The sequence below is a fragment of the Zeus faber genome (genome assembly GCF_960531495.2).
Source record: "Zeus faber genome assembly, chromosome: 17".
NCBI lineage: Eukaryota > Metazoa > Chordata > Actinopteri > Zeiformes > Zeidae > Zeus > Zeus faber.
In genome coordinates this window covers 14688929-14708666 of record NC_137204.1, presented here as the reverse complement: position 1 = coordinate 14708666, position 19738 = coordinate 14688929, and the positions used below count along the sequence as shown (strand labels likewise).

Below are 19738 nucleotides of genomic sequence, written 5' to 3'. Positions count from 1 at the left end.
TTATTTAACGTGAGAAACCGTATTTGCCGACCGCGATTTGAGCTCTGGCGGAAGACGCGGAATCATGACAGGCGATTGTTTCAATGCAGGTCGCAACTGTTTAACTGCGGCTCACTGCTAATTATTAGAAGTGATGTGCAACCCAGGCGGCGGAGACGTAGCAAAATGTGAGCACACAACTTTAAAACGTAAGGTTAAAATTTAAATAGTCTAAATTGAATCAACAATTGTTCGTGTTGATCGTTGAATGCTGCTATCATTTCAAGTGAGCATGAATTTTATAAACCAGTTCTTGGCATAAGCGCTGGCCCGGTGCCCCGGCAGCATATTTACAGTACAACCCCCCGGGCCAGTTGATAAAGCCTTTAACTGGCCTGGTGTGCCAGTACAACCCACAAGCCCAAGTACACATTATAAACTAAGAATCTAGTTTATAATACTTCTGGCTATCGTTGAACAAACTTCTACATAAGGAGAAAAATAACTTTATGTCACAATAATGTTGAAATAACAAATCTCAGGGCCTGTGGCTTTTTGCACAATATACACAGGCACATATATATAATTTTGTTTATTCCTATTTTACGTTCTTATTTTTATCTCATTTTTTTTATATTTGTACTCTGCCCAGCACAGTCTCTGGAGTTGCCCCCCAAAAAAATAAAAAAAAGCATTGCTGTACAGTGCAATATGTATGTCATGAATAAATCTTTTGAGTCCTTGAATGTTTTCAATGTTCAATGTTTTCCAATCAATATACAGAAAATGTTGCTCTTAGTTAATATGTGTGTAAATCATATAAGTCCATCTATTTTATATTACTACACTATTATGCTATGCTACACACTATACACGCTATACACTATGCTACTGCGTTTTACTTTTTGGTCGCAATAAGTTTGGGTTGTGTCTCCGTGGCCCTGGGTTCAGAGCCCCCTCCCCCCTCTGTGTTAAGCAGGCTGCATTGTCCTGTCAAGCACTATTCAGGTCCCCGTCGACCTTTGACCCCTAGTTCAGCTCCCCGGTCCTTCCTGGGTCAGCTGCACCGAGATCCCCAAAGCGAGGAAAAGGGACTATGTGTATGTGAAAAGTGTCTGTGTGTGTGTGTGTGTGTGTGTGTGTGTGTGTGCGTGCGTGCGTGCGTGCGTGCATGTGTGGTTGCATACAAACTTTACTGAGGAGTCTTTACTAAGCCTTTACTAAATCCCAAACAACAGTTAACTACATATACACTATGTAAAACCAAAATGCTCCAAAATATCACTTTCAACGCGTCAGGCTGATTGAGTCCATTATTATCACCATTACCATCAACAATCACATTTCATGTTAAAAACAACTTTGGACGGCGGCGTACTCGTGGGACATGCTGCTAAAAACAACTTGTAAGCTGGACACCGGCGACCTCGAATTTTTATAGAGGCGTGGCCCAGGTGCGAACTACCACCTGACTGAAGTCACACAGACGACACTGTTTGGATTTCTGGGAAGTGAGGTGCAAAAAAAACACCTGCATTTACCGTTTCTCGCCATAGGAGCCGCCAAAAACAAAAAAACGGAAATCTTAAAGATTTCCGATAAATGGAATAAATACGAAACAATCGAAAATATTTATAATCATGAATCTTGTTTTTAATGTTGTTGTTCTATTATTGCATTCCGAAAGTGTGCCACGGTTAGTCATCATACCTCAGATGGAACTCAGTCAGCGGCACATGGGACGGTGTTTGCGGGTCAAATTTCGGTTGTGGCCAAATTAAAAATAGAAATTTCCCCATTGATGGTGCATATTAGTCATATTAGGTTTTTATGTTCCACTAATGCCAGTGAGTACTCACGCTATCCATGACTCATGATATCTATTCAGGTTTGGAGTTGGATAAAGCAAACATTTCTATAGATATGGGACTATCATGTGGACTGTATTATTCTTTGAGAATAAGCATATGTATATAAGAATATTTGAGATAGCTTATGTCCACACACACACACACACACGCGCGCACACACACACTGACTCGCTCGCTGCCACGAGCGCGCAGACAGAAAACGTATCAACTCTTGCTGTGCGTGGAATTCACATTTCTAGATGTCTATCTTCAAGACAAGCTGTGTACAAACTGGAGCCGGAATGTGAACCGCACAACACAGCGCGGGTGGGTTTGACGCGAGAAACCTCAGAGCCGCAGCGCAGTGGGAAGCTCCGAGAGGCATCGAATCACACCGCCAGCCCCGCGTTCACGCCGCGGGTCTTAACGGCTGGTTTTCCGATGTTGTTGCACGTATCTAGATTTCCTCGCCTGTTTACACCTACTGTCCACGTCGCCCGTTATGCCGTTCTGGTGTTTACGCCGGACAGTAAAAAATAAAATAAACGGTCAAAATCAACTTCATGCCGCGCCGCCCGTTTCACCATCCGCCAGGGATGGAAGCGAAATTGAAAATGACAAGATATATAAGAGGCACACAACGTGGAAATCACATCTTTACGACGAAGGAGCCCCGGCTGGAGCCGGAACACGTGAGGGTGCGCGTGGAGCCACATCGGCGCGATCTTGCACTTGGAACCGCGTAAACAAAATAAACTGTTGTTTGCGCCGCGGCCACCCGTACACGCCGGGATTGTCGCATCGATGAGGTTGAAGCGACCGTCAAATCCCCCCTGAAGTCGGATTCGCCGACATCCGACTCCTATCCGACATCTTCCCACAAACTCATATGAAAACATCCCAATCCGTCTGTTTCTGTTCCTGTTTAGACGTCCGCAATACAATATCCGATCTGTGTCACGCGAGCGCAAAAAATCAGAATGGGGGCAATAGAATCGCGGCAGTGGATTACCCTTTTTGAGTGACACTACGCGACAAAATACAGAACTCGTGATACTTCCATTTACTCTGTGACATTCTTCTCAACGCTTCTCAACACTGATAAATACATGAAGGACACGCAGAAGAACCCTTCAATTCCGGCTAAAATACTGCTTTGGCTCCGGAACTCCAGAAGAAAGAACCGCCACCACGACCTCCTCATCAAACGTCCCTTCATCCTCCCTCCTCCTCCTCTCCGCCCACTCGCTCACCTTCCAGCTCGTGGTGGATGACGTCGGAGAGGTTGGGCTCGTCCCCCCACCAGAAGATCCACAGCTCCTTGGCGTCGGGCTTGACCTTGCGCCGCCACACGCACAGCAGGTTGGCGCGCACGCAGCGCATGAAGCTGCGCAGCACCGGGTCGTCCTGGGCCGGCGCCGAGATCACGGGGCCGTACTCGCCGCCGCCGCGGAAGCTGTAGCACCGCCATTTAATGCCCGTTAACTCCGCCTGCGGGGGGAGGACAAGAGAAGTCATTAGAATACTGTACTTTAGATATATTGTGCAAATTCACTTAAAAACTTTCTTTAAAACAAAAGACCTGTGTAAATTCATGTATTTTTTTTGTTGTCAACAAAGCGTGGAAAAAATGATTTTATTTATATATATATATATATATATATATATATATATATATATATATATATAATGATTTGCTTCACAACTGAGATAAGTTGCTGGGAATATTCATACAAGGAAAAAGGCACTGTAGGTTTTGGTCTTTCCGTAGGCTATACTAACATTAATAACAAATATAAGTAAAAAAATAGGATAATTTTCAATGTATTTCATTGTATTTGTGTGTCTGTCCAGCTCTAATATGATAATTACATTTACGAATTGCTTACTGACAAACAAAGAATGCTTCATTTGTGGCCTGCCTAATTAAGTAGAAAATTTGGCTGGGATTTTAATTAGGTTTGTATGAATTGTTCAAGGTTGCATTATGTAACACTTTTTCAATATTTTAATATTTGCTCACTCTGAAACAAACATGTACGACATAAACATTAATAAATTATTCGTCATAATATAATTTCAAAACGTCACGGTTTCACAGCAAAATAACTCATGGTCTAACTAATTCATCCTTGTTATTGTGGAGCTGCTCCCTCTTTGGAGTGTACTTTACACAGTGCCTCCCATTTGATATTAGATCAAGCTCAACACAATGCTAATTCAATCAATAACTACAAGGAGCTCGTTCTGTTATTCTTTCTGCTGGCTTCCTGTTTTCCTGAAAATGAAAAGTGAACACATTTAACATCCCTCCATTGTGTGGCAACAAAGCGTACATTTGGTCTGAGCTTTTATATGCAAATTGCTGGATATTACAGTATACAGCCAACGAGATACGACTTCAGGGTCAGCGCCTTGAGCCCGTTCTGCCTTTTATCTAATGGAATTTAAAAAAAAAAAATTTAGGGACTCTACTACTGCGTCGCGCACATGTACAATTCGGGCTTCAATCAGCTTAAAAAGCAAAGACAGGCACATACGTTTCCCATGGAAGCAGTGAAAATTAAGTATATGTGGTCTGATCAATTGCGTTATTTTTGTTTGATTCTTCATCTTCATCTAATAGGGGAGAATGTAACACGCCAGCGTGAGGGACATTAAATTATGATAACACACGTGTAAACGTTAAATTAAATAGTATTCCACTCAGCGTATCAATATTGCAGGGCTGCCAAACGTTGTGTGTGTCACATCCATACACCAGTTGTGTGTGTGTGTGTGTGTTCTGGAAGGTGTGCATTTACTGAGGTCGGTATGTTTATGCATATATAGTGTACACAGCGAAGACCGTGTGCACAAAGTCATTGTTGAGCGGGACTGGGATTCGGAAGACGGGGAGGGGTGGGTGCTCTCTAAGTGCAGCGCTGCCCTCCTCTCCTGTGTTCGTCAAGCTGCGAGGGCCATGTTTGGCACACTGGACCTGGCACAGCGCCACCCGTAGACAACTTAAGAGAAAATAACAGGGGGGGTGGGGGGGGGGGTGGGGGGGGGGGGGTAGAAAGAGGCACGTCGCAAAAAAACAATAATAATTACAAAGAAAAGAAAAAAAAAAAAAAAAAAACTTGAAGGCTGCAATATAAGCACTTGTATAAAGTACGAGGCTGGTATGCTTTGGAGTGCATTTGTGCTTGCTTGCTTGTGTGTGTGTGTGTGTGTGTGTGTGTGTGTGTGTGTGTGTTTGTTTACTAGTAGGTGCCTGTCCAAATCAAGAGCTAGACTCCTGCCAACATGTGACCATGTGCCTGAGGGAGAGGACATAACCTCCTGCAGCTGCTGAGTTGGGTGTGTGTGTGTGTGTGTGTGTGTGTGTGTGTGTGTGTGTGTGTGTGTGTGTGTTTGTGTGTGTGTGTGTGCGCGTGTTTGTGTGTCCCCACGACCATGCGTCCTGCATGTAGTTATAAAAGCAGTTTGTATACATATGTGTCAGTGGATACACATACTACTGGAGGAATGTGTATGCGCGCATTACGGTGCCTTCGACGTGTCCCCGGTGTGTGTGTGGAAGTGTGCTCCGTGCATATAACCCGCCGGACTAACCCGGGCAAAAATGCTACCATAATTACAAGCGCATCCCGCCTGTAATGACAGTGTGGTGTAATGGGAGATACAAACATTGGTACGTCGATAAGCCGGGCTCTATAATTAGCCTTGACAAGGTCAAGGATGCTGTTTCTCCCAAAGCAATGGGGAGGACATCTGCTTGCGCTGCCTAGTCACTCCCAGTGAATGTCAAATTCGCCTCCACTGTTTGGCAGGGCGTCGTCCGCTGCTGAATCAGGAGCGAGGAGGAGTGAGACGGGGAGACGCACGCTTGTTGTGCACGCCTTTTGTTTCTAAAAATACAACAAGTTCCACACGCACATTTAATTGTATGTCCAACATGCCAAGATAAAATCACACACACACACACACACACACACACACACACACACTTTCAGGGGCCAAGGAAAGGTTCGGGCGGGGTGATAATTCAATATGGCGTTTTCCACCTGCCAATTGTATCGCATTGTCATGGAATTCAGATCTTATCATGTAATCATGCGCAATTTTAATTAATTACGTAATAAGATATGTTCCGTTTAATGACACATTACACGATGAGGTTTAAAATGATGGGGTAAGATAAGATAAGATAAGAAAACTCATTAGTGGAGGGAAATTCAGGAATTTCAAGAAAATGTGAATTATATTTGGAAAAATGTGATTCCAGTCTGATATCATACTCTAAATTACAATAACGTATAATTCAATGTGAAGATCAACAAGTGGGATTTTTTAACAAGGAATTTTGAATTCTTCAGTAAGTATCGTCATTTATATTGATATGGTTTAAATCTGCCCTGAAACTAAATTCTTGGTTGCGGTTGTCCTGGACTTTCTCAAAACGCCTTTTCTTCTTCTTTTTTTGTTGTTGTTGCACCGCAAACAACCAGAACCCTAACCTTAAGACTTCCACGAAACCCTGTGGATAATGTAGGTTCAACACCCTGCCCTGAAGAGGATCAGCGAGGGTCCACAAACAATTTGAAGTACATCCACGCACGCATGCACGTACACACACAAACACACACACAACTTGCTCCTCTATATCACTATACTCCTCAGTACACTGTACATTATGTGTTTCTTGTACAGTAGAGTACTTAACACCTTGTAGCTGGTATACAACCAGAAGCACATGCCGTGGTAATAACACCAGCAGAGCTGCTTCCCCACAGCCGCCAATTCTATATAATAACTTCATAGCGAGGGATAAGAGGCTTTTACACCCGGCAGGTGAAAGGGACAGCGGTGTGTGTGTGTGTGTGCTGTTTTGTTTTAGCGTCAGATAATCCCACGCTCCTCGAGCCCCCCTTGTTTTGCAGATTAGTCGGGCCATTTCCCGAATGAGCGCGCCGCTTTTTCCGCCATTGATAAGATGAGCCCCGGCACTCATCTTCCTCACCTCTATTATCCTTTCCTTCTGCGCTCGGCTCTTGTTTCTGAGTTTTGTCGTCTCACTCCTCCTGGGTCAGGGCCGGCTATTTCATACACAGAACCGTAAACAGCAACAAGTGTGAATCTCTCTCTCTCTCTCTCTCTCTCTCTCTCTCTCTCTCTCTCTCTCTCTCTCTCTCTCTCTCTCTCTCTCTCTCATGAGAATACTGAACGATTTAAATCAAGAGGTTGCCCCGTTGTTTGCTGCTCTGTGGAGAGCCGGGGTGTGGGCTGGTATGAGGTTTTTACAAACTAATGAGTGAGGTGTAGGATTTTGAACAACAGTCGCGCTACAAGGACTTAATTTGATCTGCTTTCGACGGAAATCCTTTGCACCGCGTTTGGTTGATGCCGTGGTGTGGTGATATAAATGTGGTGTCCTTTTTTTTCCCCCCTTCGGGGCCTTTTTTCCTGTGTGGTTGATAATGGTTTTTTTGTTGTTTGTTTTCTTTTATTGTAAGTAGTATTATGATTTATATATTATTACTCATGTGTATTTATTTACTTGTTTATTGCTTTGTTCATCGATTTATCTTCCAGTTTTCTTGGTGCTTGTGCCACTGGAGTGGATACCACGTGCTCAATCAAGCTTAAAGGGCTGAAATCCCTCGGTAGTGTCTTCATGGAGGGGACGTATCGCAAATGTAAACGGCTCCGTTTCCAGTCACAGATAGATTTCAAAACAGTTTTACGTCATTTCCACAATTTGTGTTGTTTCGTATGAGCTCCCGCAGTTATCATGTAGATATCATCTCTATTATATAGGACCGTACGTCAGTTTTGGACGTGACCTTTTATTTTTTTGCAGCACTGGATTTTTGTCTGCATTGGATCAAGTTTCGCTGTCACTGCTTCGTACGTTCACTCTATTTAGGGAGAGGAAATGTACAGTACGCTGCAGGTCCACAAAACAGAGCTACACATGCATTGTTATTCGGGGGAATTCCCAACGCCATAAAACACCCATCGCCTATACATAAACGCACTGGGCTTCCCATCAAAAACACAATGGACATGCACTTCACCTTTGAGGTCAGTGGACCAAAGAGGGGTATGCCTTGGGTAATAGAACGCTATCTACCTCTCCCATTCCTATGCAAAAAAAAAAAAAAAAGGCATTCTGAATAGACTTCTCGGTCTTCCCAGGACAAAAACAGAAATGGATTGTTGACGGGGTGGCGTTATCTCCCGACACATATGAACCCACGGAGACACACACACACACACACACACACACACACACACCAGGACAACACACAAACACAGACACAGACACACAGACCACCACACACACACACACACCTGGACAACACACACACGGTGTCTCCAAGTGACTAGGAATTATAAAGATCGAGCCCGTCTAAATAAACAGTGATTCCACTTTTTGGAGGGAAGCTCTTCGGGGAACTTGAGGTTTGTGAAGTGAGTGAATGTGGGTCGGCTTCAGGTGTTGGACGGGCGCCTGGTACCGTCTCACAGATAGCATATGAGGAGAAGATAGGGGAAGAGAGTTATGGCCCCTTATAACAATAAGATGGTAGTGTAGTCTGACAAAGCAGAGCACTTCCAGCCCTGGCTCCTGTCCAGTAATAATTATTCCGATGTGGTGTGGAATCCTCAGCCTTATCAAATCTCTTTATACTCCGGATGAGCTGCCAAGTCTTGGTGTTTATCGGACGGATAGCAATGGCTGTGATTGTCTGGAAATGACTCGTTATCAGATAAACACGCCACAAAATACTACATTTTCTAAAGAAAATGTCTCTTTTTTAATTTATGTTTAAGCCCTTTCTCAAGATAATGGAGACTTTAAAGCACAACTAGCGGCAAACTTAATATTTGTGGAGTTTAATGGATTGGGATCGGGATCAGGATCGGGACTTTGATTAATGCCTATGAAAATTCAAAATCAACAAACGGGGTTTCCATGTAAAATTTGTGGGCATAAAATAAACACCTTCGAAAAGTCCACATTTTCTGTGGATTTGAACCTGAATCATGCGCCGGGGCCAAAATCTGTGTCGTTGCACAGGAGTCACCGGAGCCAGTTGGAGGAGGCAAAGACGGAAATCAGAACAGGCAACGACTCCCCGTTCATCAATTAACCCGCTGAAATCAAATTAACCCACTAGGATGCCTGCTCCCTCATGGCATTTTACACCGCAAATGGAGAGCAAAGCACATTACGGCACTTGTGAGCGAACGACAGGGAGCAAACAGGTGTAGGGGGCGGGGGCGGGGGGGGGCAGAAGGGGGGTCTTCTGGGTGGCACTAAACAGATGCTTTTCCTCTGCCTCCTGCCGCCACCTTTTTTACAAGGCCCGACAAAAGGAAGGGACCGTCATTTGATCCGCGCTCCGCTGCAGAATCTGGCCTCGCGAGGAGAGCCGGCCAAGCAGGGTAATTAGAGCAGCGAGAGTCCCCGGGGCTGAGCGACGGATGAACCTGCCAATCACGGCGCGCAGAGCCACCGTCAGGCTACGACTTCTCACCTGACACAAAGGGAGATGGAGGGGTGAGGGTGGAGGGGGGAGGGGGTGACGTCGCTTCAAAACCAATGAGAAAGGAGGGGCGTCCGGCGCTGCCTCATCCGCTACACGGGGGTTGACAAGATCCCCGGTCCACCGGCAGATAGAAATACAAAGCTCCGCTGCCAGGTGGCTTTTAGTGGTGGAGACAGGCTAAAGCACTGGCCCTGCTTAGTCTAAATTATTCATGTGCAAATAAATAAACCAGTCTCTCCTTTTAGTACTGTGTCTCCTGTGTAACTTAATTAACTGTGACAGGCCGGAGAGAGAAAGAAGGAGACAAAGAGACAAGGAGAGCGAATCAGCGAGAGCAGGGGAATAACACGGGCGAGAAAAAAGGAGATAAAAAATAAAAAATAAAACAGTTGCTAGGCAACATACAACATCTGTAGGAATTTAGCAACGTATTCAATTTCCCCGGATCCCTGTCTCCAGGGTTACAGCAGGAAAGATAACATTTCAAGTTGTTTAGGGGGTCCTTTACTGTTGACTCTAAATGACAAAGCAGCGTTAATCCATCTATCTTTGGCTCTCCTCTCCCCCTGATGCGCTCTCTGAAGAATTCATAAGCTGAATTTAGACGGCACCTCGGCACGGCGTGCACCGTTAGGAGAAGTCCCAGCATTACGGCAGGCGAGGTACAACTGTTGTAGTATAGGGGTTACTCTTACTGGATTTAAACTGATGGGGAAATATTGCTCTAATTTAAAATTGGTTCGCCGGGATAATTGTTCAATTAGCACCGCGTGAAGGCTTCCAAAATGCCATGAAGTCGCTGATGGCGTGACTGCTTGTTTAATTGGGCAAATTGCGCGAAAGCACTTTGAAAAATATCTCATTTGCATCGGAATTTCCTGCATCACTTTTTTTTTTTTTTTAACCCCTCATAGTATCGCTATTACTGACAAATGACCGTATTGCATAACGCAAGACTCCATTACCTGACTTAATACACCGGAGATGCAGCTAGAAAGCAGCGCCGGCCCTTTACTCCGTGCACGCTCGGCACCAGGCGGGGCAGTTACTTTACCCCGGGGGACACCTGAACAGGTTTCAACCGGCAACTCGCAAGGGTTTGCTGCCTCTAATCTGTTGTTTGCTGCGGCCGAGTGGGAGAGGTGGGAAATCAGAGCTTCCACATGAGAGGTCGCCCCAACACGAAAGCTTCCAAGAGCACCCCCCCCCCAAAAGAAAATCTCCCCAGGCTCTTTACAGCCGCTCCAGCATCAGAACCTCATGTTCCCATTGTGATATCTGCTCTCGGACCTCTCATCCACATCCTCGGGGCGCCGTGCTCGCTGGCTGCTCGGGGACGGCGAAACCTCCCTACGCCGAATCTGGATCGATATCAACTCGGTACGTTCGCCTCTCGTTTCGAGAATAAAGCCGCAGCCGAGATCGACGGCAAGACCTTGGAGCTCGTCCGGAGAAAAAAAAAAAAAAAGTCTCACCGCGCGTCTTTCCGACACGTGGTCCGCGTGGTGAATCAGCCCTGCCGCAAAAACAGTGAAGAATCAACGGTCTGGACGGAGTGTGTTTGCGCTGATCAAGTGCTTATATACAATTCATCTTAAATAATCTCTCAATGGAACATGACCACTTGATAATTAGAGTTTGAAACGGCACAGCAGCCAAATTAATGTTCTTGTCCGTCTCCCCCGCCCCCCTGTTTTCATGGGTGCAAAAAAAAAAGAAAAAAAAAAAAAATTATTTAATTGTATTTCATGTTCAGGGAATTAAATTGAATCCCAGCCAAGCATGGTATTGACAGAGCTGTCTAGCGAGCGGATAATATTAGCCCGGTAACAAGCGGGGGTGATATCTCTGTTAAAGGAATTTCTCTTTGTCAAAATGTCTCCAGTCAATTAAGAACAAAGAAAAACAGATCTCTCAGAAGCAAAAAGCCCCGCAATCCCCCCGCGACTGTGCAACAGCTTGCACGGCCACTAGGCAGCACTTCACTGTCGAGGATTTAAAGTTTTTTTTCCCCCCTTCGTGAAAACAGGCAACAGGCCCCAGAAAATGTACGGTTCCGCGCCAAAGCTTTTAATGCGGCCGCGTCTCAAATATAGAATCATTTTGGAGGAAAAAAAAAAAAAAAAAAAAAAAAGCGGCGGTCATCTCTGGGGAGGGGGGACGACGACAAAAATGATCCTGACATCTAGAACATCCTTTGATGAGATTAAGAATTGAGTCTATCCGCGCTCCCGTTTGAGCCTTCCCACATTCTTGCGTGTGTGTTTGCCTGTTATTCTTTCCACTAACTGTCTAGTTATCTGGCGATCAGTGAGCTACTGCCCGTTCCTGCCAATCCCCCTTCCCCACTCTGCCTTCTGTCGCCCTGCGTACGAGCAGGAGAACCAGCGGGGGGCTAAGAATAGAACACAGCTGGCACTGAAGGGCTTACATATTTCACACTCGAGCCACCGTCATCCAAAATACTCCTCTCCATCCCGTTTCTCCCCCCGTTCCCGGGTTTCCAGGACCTCCGGTGATTCCCGCCCGTCTTGGCCCCCCGACTTCTGCGCCGCCCGGCTGGCTTGTCCGGGATTCGCGAGCTCGGAGGCGTGTGGAGAACGAGGGGGCGGTCGGAGGAATAGGGGTTCTTTCTGCCGGCCGCCGCCCTTCGCTCCGGCCGAATTTCCCGTATCAAAGGGAGGGCTTTGCCAACGCACGGAGGAAGCTTCTCGGAAGATGCATAGAGCGGAAAAGCGACCCCTTTCGAGGTGGAATACGTGACGTGTCTTTCCGGGGGGGGGGGGGGGTTGGGTCTGCGTAGCGGGTCAGGTCCTGTTGCAAAGGGACAAGGGATTCACACAAACAAGAGGGGGGCGTGAGGTGGACGCCGCCGGCCCATGTAAAGCGGTGATAGCACTCGCTCTCAAAACACCGGTAAGCAGGTGAAGAGCTGGAGAGCTGCACGGAGGCTAAAGGTATGTGACGCGCCATTAACCAGCCCGGAAGCGGAGATGAAGCATCTCCGTGCGCGGGGGGGCGGAGAAGAGGTCATGCGGGGTGCGGGTGGCACTGGAAATCCTGGATCGCGCCTAACGCGATCTAACGGGGCGACGCCCCTGGATGTCTATCACCCACCTGGAACCGCCACCCTCACCTCGGCGGGCCGACCACATGCACGTAACACACACGCGTAAAACATCACCCCGCCACCTTCCCTATTAACTACCCCGACCCCGATGATCTCCGCTGTCGTGTTTGACAAAGAAGAAACCCAAACAAAACAAGATGTATTTAAGAGACGCAGATCATGATTACCTGCTCCTTACAAACTGGGACAATCACCTGCCATAAATCAAGAGGCTCCTGTTTAAATGCTATTCCCCCGGCTAATCTCATTGTTCTTTATTTCTGCGCGAGACAGCACTGTCATTATTATACATGGGAGATCTCCATTGGAATACAGTTTAGCTAATGAGGGCCTCTTAGCTGATCACATTAGACCTACACTTGAGGACACTTAATTACCAGTGTTGCACTCTGTCAAGGGGACAGGAGAAGTCCTTTAATTAAGGTCCCTGAGTTCTACCTATGTTTGCACAAACTTGTGTCCTTTACATCGGAGGATTTATTCAAGGATGAAAGTTATGCAATGTAATGTGCGTGTATATCTGCATGATATATATACAGCATATATATGGCTGCATTATATATCATTCCAGCATCGTCATTAGAATGTGCGCATGCGCACATAGCAGAACATGCAATGTCATGTAATGCTGTGTTCAGTCCACAGTATTTTAGCCTGATTTTCCACTTTTTTATTTTTTTATTTTTTTTATCACAGACAAAAGCCCCAGCTCGGAGGCACAGCACAGCGCGCGCCCTCGAGCGGCGATCGCGTCGCGTGAACCGCTCGCGAGGCGATCCGAGACGTCGAGCAGGTTAAATATCTGGACCCCGTCGGGGAGTCCAAACCCCCGCAGCAGGGGAGAGGTGCCACGACCGGCGGTAACAGCAGCGGCGACCTACAGCCAATGGGAGCGCGAGACGCGGGGCGAGAGGAAAAACAAACTGCAGAGTAGACAATCTGTTTCCTGTTTACACAGGCACGTGCATGCCCGGCGTGTGAACGGTCATGTGATATGCCTTTTCAGGCGTGTTACGACAGATCATCGGCAAACACGGCTTCGAGAAAGGGCTCAAAATTATTTATATCTCCCCAACCCCTTCTCCTCTCCGTATTTCATTCTTTGTTCTTCCTTGTCCCCCCCCACTGCAAATCAGCACGCAAACAACTTGGATCCACAGCTCTTGTTGACGTCTCCTTTTTGGAAGAGTCGCTTCTCGCGCGCGCGCGCGTGCGTGTGTGTTTTCGTGACTGGACGTAGTTTTGGAGCCCCGGACAGACTCGTCCAGGATCGCTCCTTCTGAAACATCCCGTGCGGTGCGGTGTGACCCCCGCGTCGCTGATCGGTCACGTCGCGTGAACCCCACAACGACTTCGAGACACCCACGACTACAAGACAGGCGGTCGCGTGGTGTGTGCAGTCCGGCGATCCGACGACTCTGCCACCTCGCACGGTTCTCACTTTCCATGACTTATCTACAAGAGAAGTCTCGCCTGTTGCAACAATGGTTCCTCGGCAGGGTTGGGTCTCGAGAACCAGTTCCTTGGAACGGTTCCAAAATTTCCAAGAAGCGGGGATTCGATAAGACACGTGCATTCCGATTCCGCTTATCGGCTCCTAGCTTTTTTGCACATTTCAGCCGCGCTCGCCGTACGCTGTCGCGGCGTGGTGGGAGACGGGCAAATGTTGGAATAGTCCATCCAATGAGCCGCTTCCCGAAGCGCAACGTTTTCCCCCCTCATGTTTGTTTGTTCATGTTTGGCGCCACGTGCAGATAACCTCACCGTGGCGTAAGATATAGCCATAAAGCAGCAGCTGCCGCTGATTTGTGACATCATGTTAGAAATGGTATCGGTTGGGCACACACTCGTGTTTAGATCCTGGACCGCGGCTGACCGCAGCAAACGCTCAAAAGTTTGGCTGAGCTTCACTCCATCTTTTTTTTTTTTTTACTAATATTCTTCCATTATTTATTTAAATAGTTTGGGTTTGTAATTGTTTATGTTGATCATTCCTAACAAGACAGAGTCATATTTATTTGTATAAATGAAGGGAAAAAGAAACTGCCACACAAGCCTTCCTGTCACAGTTCAGTTTAATGATTAAAGCCTAAATGTGCCAAGAATAAAGATATATATTATATATTATTTCTGTTATTTGCACCTTATGCAGATGCACTCCCCTACAAAATCACATCATTATTTCTAGAATTATTATTTTTTCCAAATAGAGCTATTCAAGTAATTTGGTGAAAATCCCTGTATTTATTTTTAAATCGCAAATCGCAGAAAAAATATATTGCAATGTCCGTTTTTTCCAGTATTGTGCAGCCCTAACATACTGTGTGTCTGTGTGTGTGTATATATGTATGTATGTATGTATGTATGTATGTATGTATAAAGTGTTAATATATGTTAAGTCTGTCTCCTCTGTCTAGATGGGATGAGGCACAGTGTGCAATATAAATAATATATTGATGTTTACTGTGTCATGGGGCTCCAGTTGTGTATCCATTGCATTTCATATTAAAGCAATTACTCTGACTCAAGGCAAGTGTTTTGAACTGGCCCGCTGGACAGAAAGAGAAAATGTTTTTCCTCTCTCGGTTTGTCTCTTCCTGTCTTCATCTCTTTCCCTCAACATGCTTCCCCTCTCAATGATTGTGTTCCATTCTTGATCTTCGCCCAATGCTCAAGTTTTGCCAAAAGTCTAAATTATGCTAGATGACAATATAACAATGACAATGTTCCCGAGATAAATGTTTTTCAAAGAACTTCCTTTTTATGGGATCAAATAAATCTAATTTGATTGAATTATCTCACAATTAATCTTATAGCAGCCATCTCCCTCTCTCTCTCTCTCTCTCATTAACCAGTCATAAATATTCAAAACAAGCAAGCTGACAGATGTTCTTCTTCTTTCGTTTTGCAGGGATGTTCAACACACTCATCACTGCGTGGAGTAAAATGAAAATGCTTCCACAAAACAACACTCACAGCTGAAAAAGTCAACAATGACAAAAAAGCTTTGCACAGTGCACGTCTTGTTTTAAGTCAAGAAGAATTTTGGAGCGTCCTCGAGGCACTTCAATTGAATCACCGTGTATCTGAAGGATTCCATTTTCATTAAAGACTTTCTCTACGCTTCTTTAAAATAATGCTAAAATCGGAATGCTTTTTCACTCTCTGGCCACTTAAGTTAAATGGCAGGTAGGTGCTAGAATAACCGGTGTCCTCATAAACCCAGATTTAAAACTAATTCAACTTTACTGTTGATACTGAGGTCTTTCCAGTCCTTGCATGATCACATAATAAGCTCTAAGGTGTCTATGAAGTTGTGTCTATCCCCATGCCTGGGCTTAATTCACCACATGCCTTTCCACTTGGTTGCATGCTGGAGTTGGGCAGTTATCTCACTCGTTGCAAGGTTACCCTACAAGTAAAAACACTGTCTGGGTGAAGGTTACAGGTTGATGCACCTGGCTCCTTCCTTTCCTCTAACAGAACACTTTCTAGAACGATTGTCGGGAATCCAGACACACTTTGATACCGCTGAAAGTGCGCTGTGTCTGCTGGAAAACTAAGAAATACTACAGTCTGTGAAAACACTCTCATCTAGCCTTAACAGTGAGACATTATTATTTTATCTTCTACTGCAGGGGTGGGGGCAGTGTGCTGGATGAATTACTACCGGATGCCTCTCAGTTATTTTATTGTTTTTCAAGCTTTCAGATAATAACTTGATGATAGTGAGCCATGTGTTTCTTGCTCTAATTACAAAATTGCTTGCAGGAGATCTGGAAATTTCTGTGTTTTTTTTTTGCCCCCCATGACAAATACTCAAACACAGCCAAGTCTACTCCTCAAGTTTGTTGCTCAGTAATTGAGCAGAGCTCCAGGTTGTTCAAACACATTTCAGGAGGTAAGCAGAACACTCGATAAGCCACCCGAGCCACCTTAATGGAGAAAATCTCAATCAGAAAGTGATCTCTATTGTTTATCAGTACCGCCTACGCTCAAGCATCGATCACATGCAAACATCTCTGATCCACTTATTGTTATTATTACTATTATTATTATGTTTATATGATCAATTGTTATTTCTGAGCGCAAGACATTATTTTGTGGCAGACTTTGGCTTTTTTTTTTTTTTAACCCTCTGCTGTTGTTTTTCTTCGCCTCGAGCGGTGAGATACGCTATTAAAAGTGGTAAGACACGGCAGACCTCCTCTGGACCAGCGGCTTAATGATTGTCTAATAACGGGGCCGGCAATTGGTTCACCTTTGTACGGCAGGCACCCGCTTAACGCCGCCCCCACGGCTACGACCGAGACGGCCCCGCGTGTCTTTCGGGGGTTAGGGTTATTATTGTCGGCGTACTGTACCAGAGAGAAGATGTTGGAGTGGCAGTCCTCAAGGCTTGCCCCGTTAGCCACCCAATTCGCCGCTGTAGTCATAATAATAGTCCGCCGTTAGGGTCCTCAGCGCTGGGCATGTCGGAATCCTACATCGGTGTCAACACAAGCTGGTTCCTTCCTTCCGAGGGGTCCGCCACGCCACAGTCGGAGCACCGGCGGGGGCGGGCAACAGCGATCAGTCTGGAGTGGAACCGGTGATGTGGTGCGGGGGGGTTAAAACGCGAGGAACGCGGCGTTCGGAGCGTGTAAACGTCAACGCCGAGCAGCCTCCTCCCCCCCCCTCCCCCCCTCCCGGGGGTCTGGATGAGGAGGGTGGGTGTTGTTGTCCTGTAAATCCCCCCAAAAAAAGCGCGCCCCGCGGCTGATCAGAACATCGCGACGGTGCCGCTGCGATCCGGGTCACTCCGCGTCCGACCGTCGAAGCCGCACGTCGCGCACACGCATCCGCTGCAATCCATCTCAATCCGTGCGCGGAGGCACGTCAGCCCGTCCCCGGTGCTGGCGTCCGGCTGGTACTCCGGCGATTACATACGCGGTATCCATTGGAAGTGCACACGGTCCCTTTTTTTTTTTTTTTTTATTCCGCACCCAGAAGCCGAGATGTGGGGAAAATAGTCCGTCCCAAGTTCTGGTGTTTAAAAAAAAAAAAAAAAAAAAAAAAAAAAAATTTTTTAAATTACCGTTTGTTTGGCTGAAATTCCAGCGTCAACTTTCAGCCCGAGAAATCGCGCCGCGAAAATGCGCGATTGAGTCTTCTCCCCCCCCCCACCACCACCACCCACCACCACCCACCACCCCCCGCCGCCGCGCGAGCTGATGCGCCGCTTGCGATAGTTTTGGAGAATCGCGCGAGCTATTTATAGCTTCCTTTCTTCACCACAGCCTTCCTCCCGCGGCGTCAGCCCGGTCCGCCGCGAACAACAGGCGCGGGGAGACGGGACGGGGTTTTTTTTGGGGGGTTTTTTTTTTTTTGTTTGTTTTAATCCGCGCTCGCTCACCGAATTCCACCAAACCCCGGCGGGCGAACGACGCGGACGCGGACGCCGACGCGAACGCTCGCGGTGTGGACGGAAACGGAGAAAAAATAAAAAATAAAGGAAGACAAAAAAAAAAAAAAAAAAAAAAGTCGGCGGGGTCCGGTCGCACGGAACGCGGAGGGGGTGGCCCGGGTGTCAAAAAAAAAAAAACCAACCCCAAAAAAAAAAACAACCCGCGTCTGGCCCCTTCGAACGAGGCAAAGTATTCTTCACTCCGCCGCCGGGGAAACAACGGCGGCGGCGGCGGGGCTCCTTTTCAGCCGAGGCTCCGAGGAAAAATCCGTCCAGCCTCTCCGCTTTCTCCCCGCGCTACAAGATGTCCCCTGGCCGCCGAGCGCACGTCGAGGGGATGTTACGTCCTTAGATGTTTGCCATCTTACTGGTGGGGGAGGAAACGCCGTAACGACAACGCCGAACATCGCGGGCGGACTGACATCGTTGCTCTGGCGCCGACGATTAAACGCGCCGCGCACGTTGGCTCTCCGCTGCCTTGATAAAAAAAAAATATATATATATATATATTAAGAAAGATTGGGGGGGGGGATTAAAAATAAAAAATAAAAATAAAAACACACACAATGGAAATTCCAAGCGTGCCCTATTTTGGAGGAGGATTCATTGTTCGCTCACCGGTGAACAGCGCGGACACACGCGGGATTAAAAGGCAGCGAGTCCCTCTCGAGGCATTGTTTATCTGTGACTGCTGGGCGAGCGAGGGAGCGTCGCTCTCTCCCTCTCTCTCGCTCTCTTTCTCTCTCTCTCTCTCTCTCTCTGCGTGTGTGTGTGTGTGTGTGTGTGTGTGTGTGTGTGTACACTGGGCGACGCGCACGGGCTCCGTAGCGATGTCGCGCACTCTCCGCCCGGCCCGCCGCGCACACAGCGGCGCGTTGCAACGTAACGTAATGGCGGTCGGGCAACGCGCCGGAGAGAGAGAGGGGGAGAGGGGGAGGGAGGGAGGGAGGGAGGGAGGGAGGGAGGGAGAGACTCGCCTTTCCATTTGGCCAAATTAGCGCTCACGTGATCCCAGTCAAGGAATACAGTGGGGTCTTTGATGCGACGCCGCGCTAGACGCCGCCGCCGCCGCCGCCGCCCGCGCTCCCGCACCCGCGGCCCCGCGCCGCCGCCGCCGCCGCGCGCTTTGTCAATCAGCTGTCACCGAATGTGGCCCAGGATTTCCCCCCCATTGTCACGCTTTCATTGTCATGCAGATCCGTCGTTGTGTTGTTGTCACAGTGTCCCGATCAAAGTGCTGGAAGACATTTTTTGTTGTTGTGGTTGTTGTTGTTGTTGTTGTTGTTGTTGTTGTTTCGCTCCGCACAGTGTAATAACTGTGTCTTGGAGGAGGAGGAGGAGGAGGAGGAGCAACTATGTCAAGATTTCAAGATTCAAGATTTTTTTATTCGTCACATACATGTACATACTTTCATACATATAGGCAGTGAAATGTAATGCAACGCACCCGGTGATAGCGCACAATATGTCCTAGGGAAAAAACAAAAAATAAAATTAAAAAGTAGAAAATGTTGCCCTAACAGATGACGTCATAGAATATAGGGGGTCAAAATTGATTACTTCAGTTTATTCTTTTCTTTTTCTTTTTAAATCTGGCTGTCGTTAAAATATTCAAGATGCTTCGTATTAACGTTTGCTTTCATGAAACAGCCTCTTCCGAAACGAATACTTTGTCTTGTATTTTCGGTGACATACGCGTGTGCTTTTGATTATGCAAATGAAGGTATTTGCAAAAAAAAAAAAAAAAAAAAGTAACGTCATGAATATACACTTAGGGTTAGACTAACAAGTG

General features: G+C 46.7%; 1 protein-coding gene across 1 annotated transcript in view; it reads right to left on the bottom strand.

The window, feature by feature from the left end:
• LOC307243259 (mediator of RNA polymerase II transcription subunit 13-like) overlaps positions 1–16978 on the bottom strand; it is an 86167-nt gene extending 69189 nt beyond the window's left edge. Inside the window, exons 1-2 of the mRNA XM_080017981.1 lie at positions 16865–16978; positions 3083–3320 (exon numbers count right to left, since the gene is read on the bottom strand). Of these exons, the coding sequence (XP_079874107.1) occupies positions 3083–3320; positions 16865–16936 (310 nt within the window). The 5' untranslated portion in view covers positions 16937–16978. The remainder of the gene's footprint in view (positions 1–3082; positions 3321–16864) is intronic.
• Positions 16979–19738: the final 2760 nt, after the last annotated feature.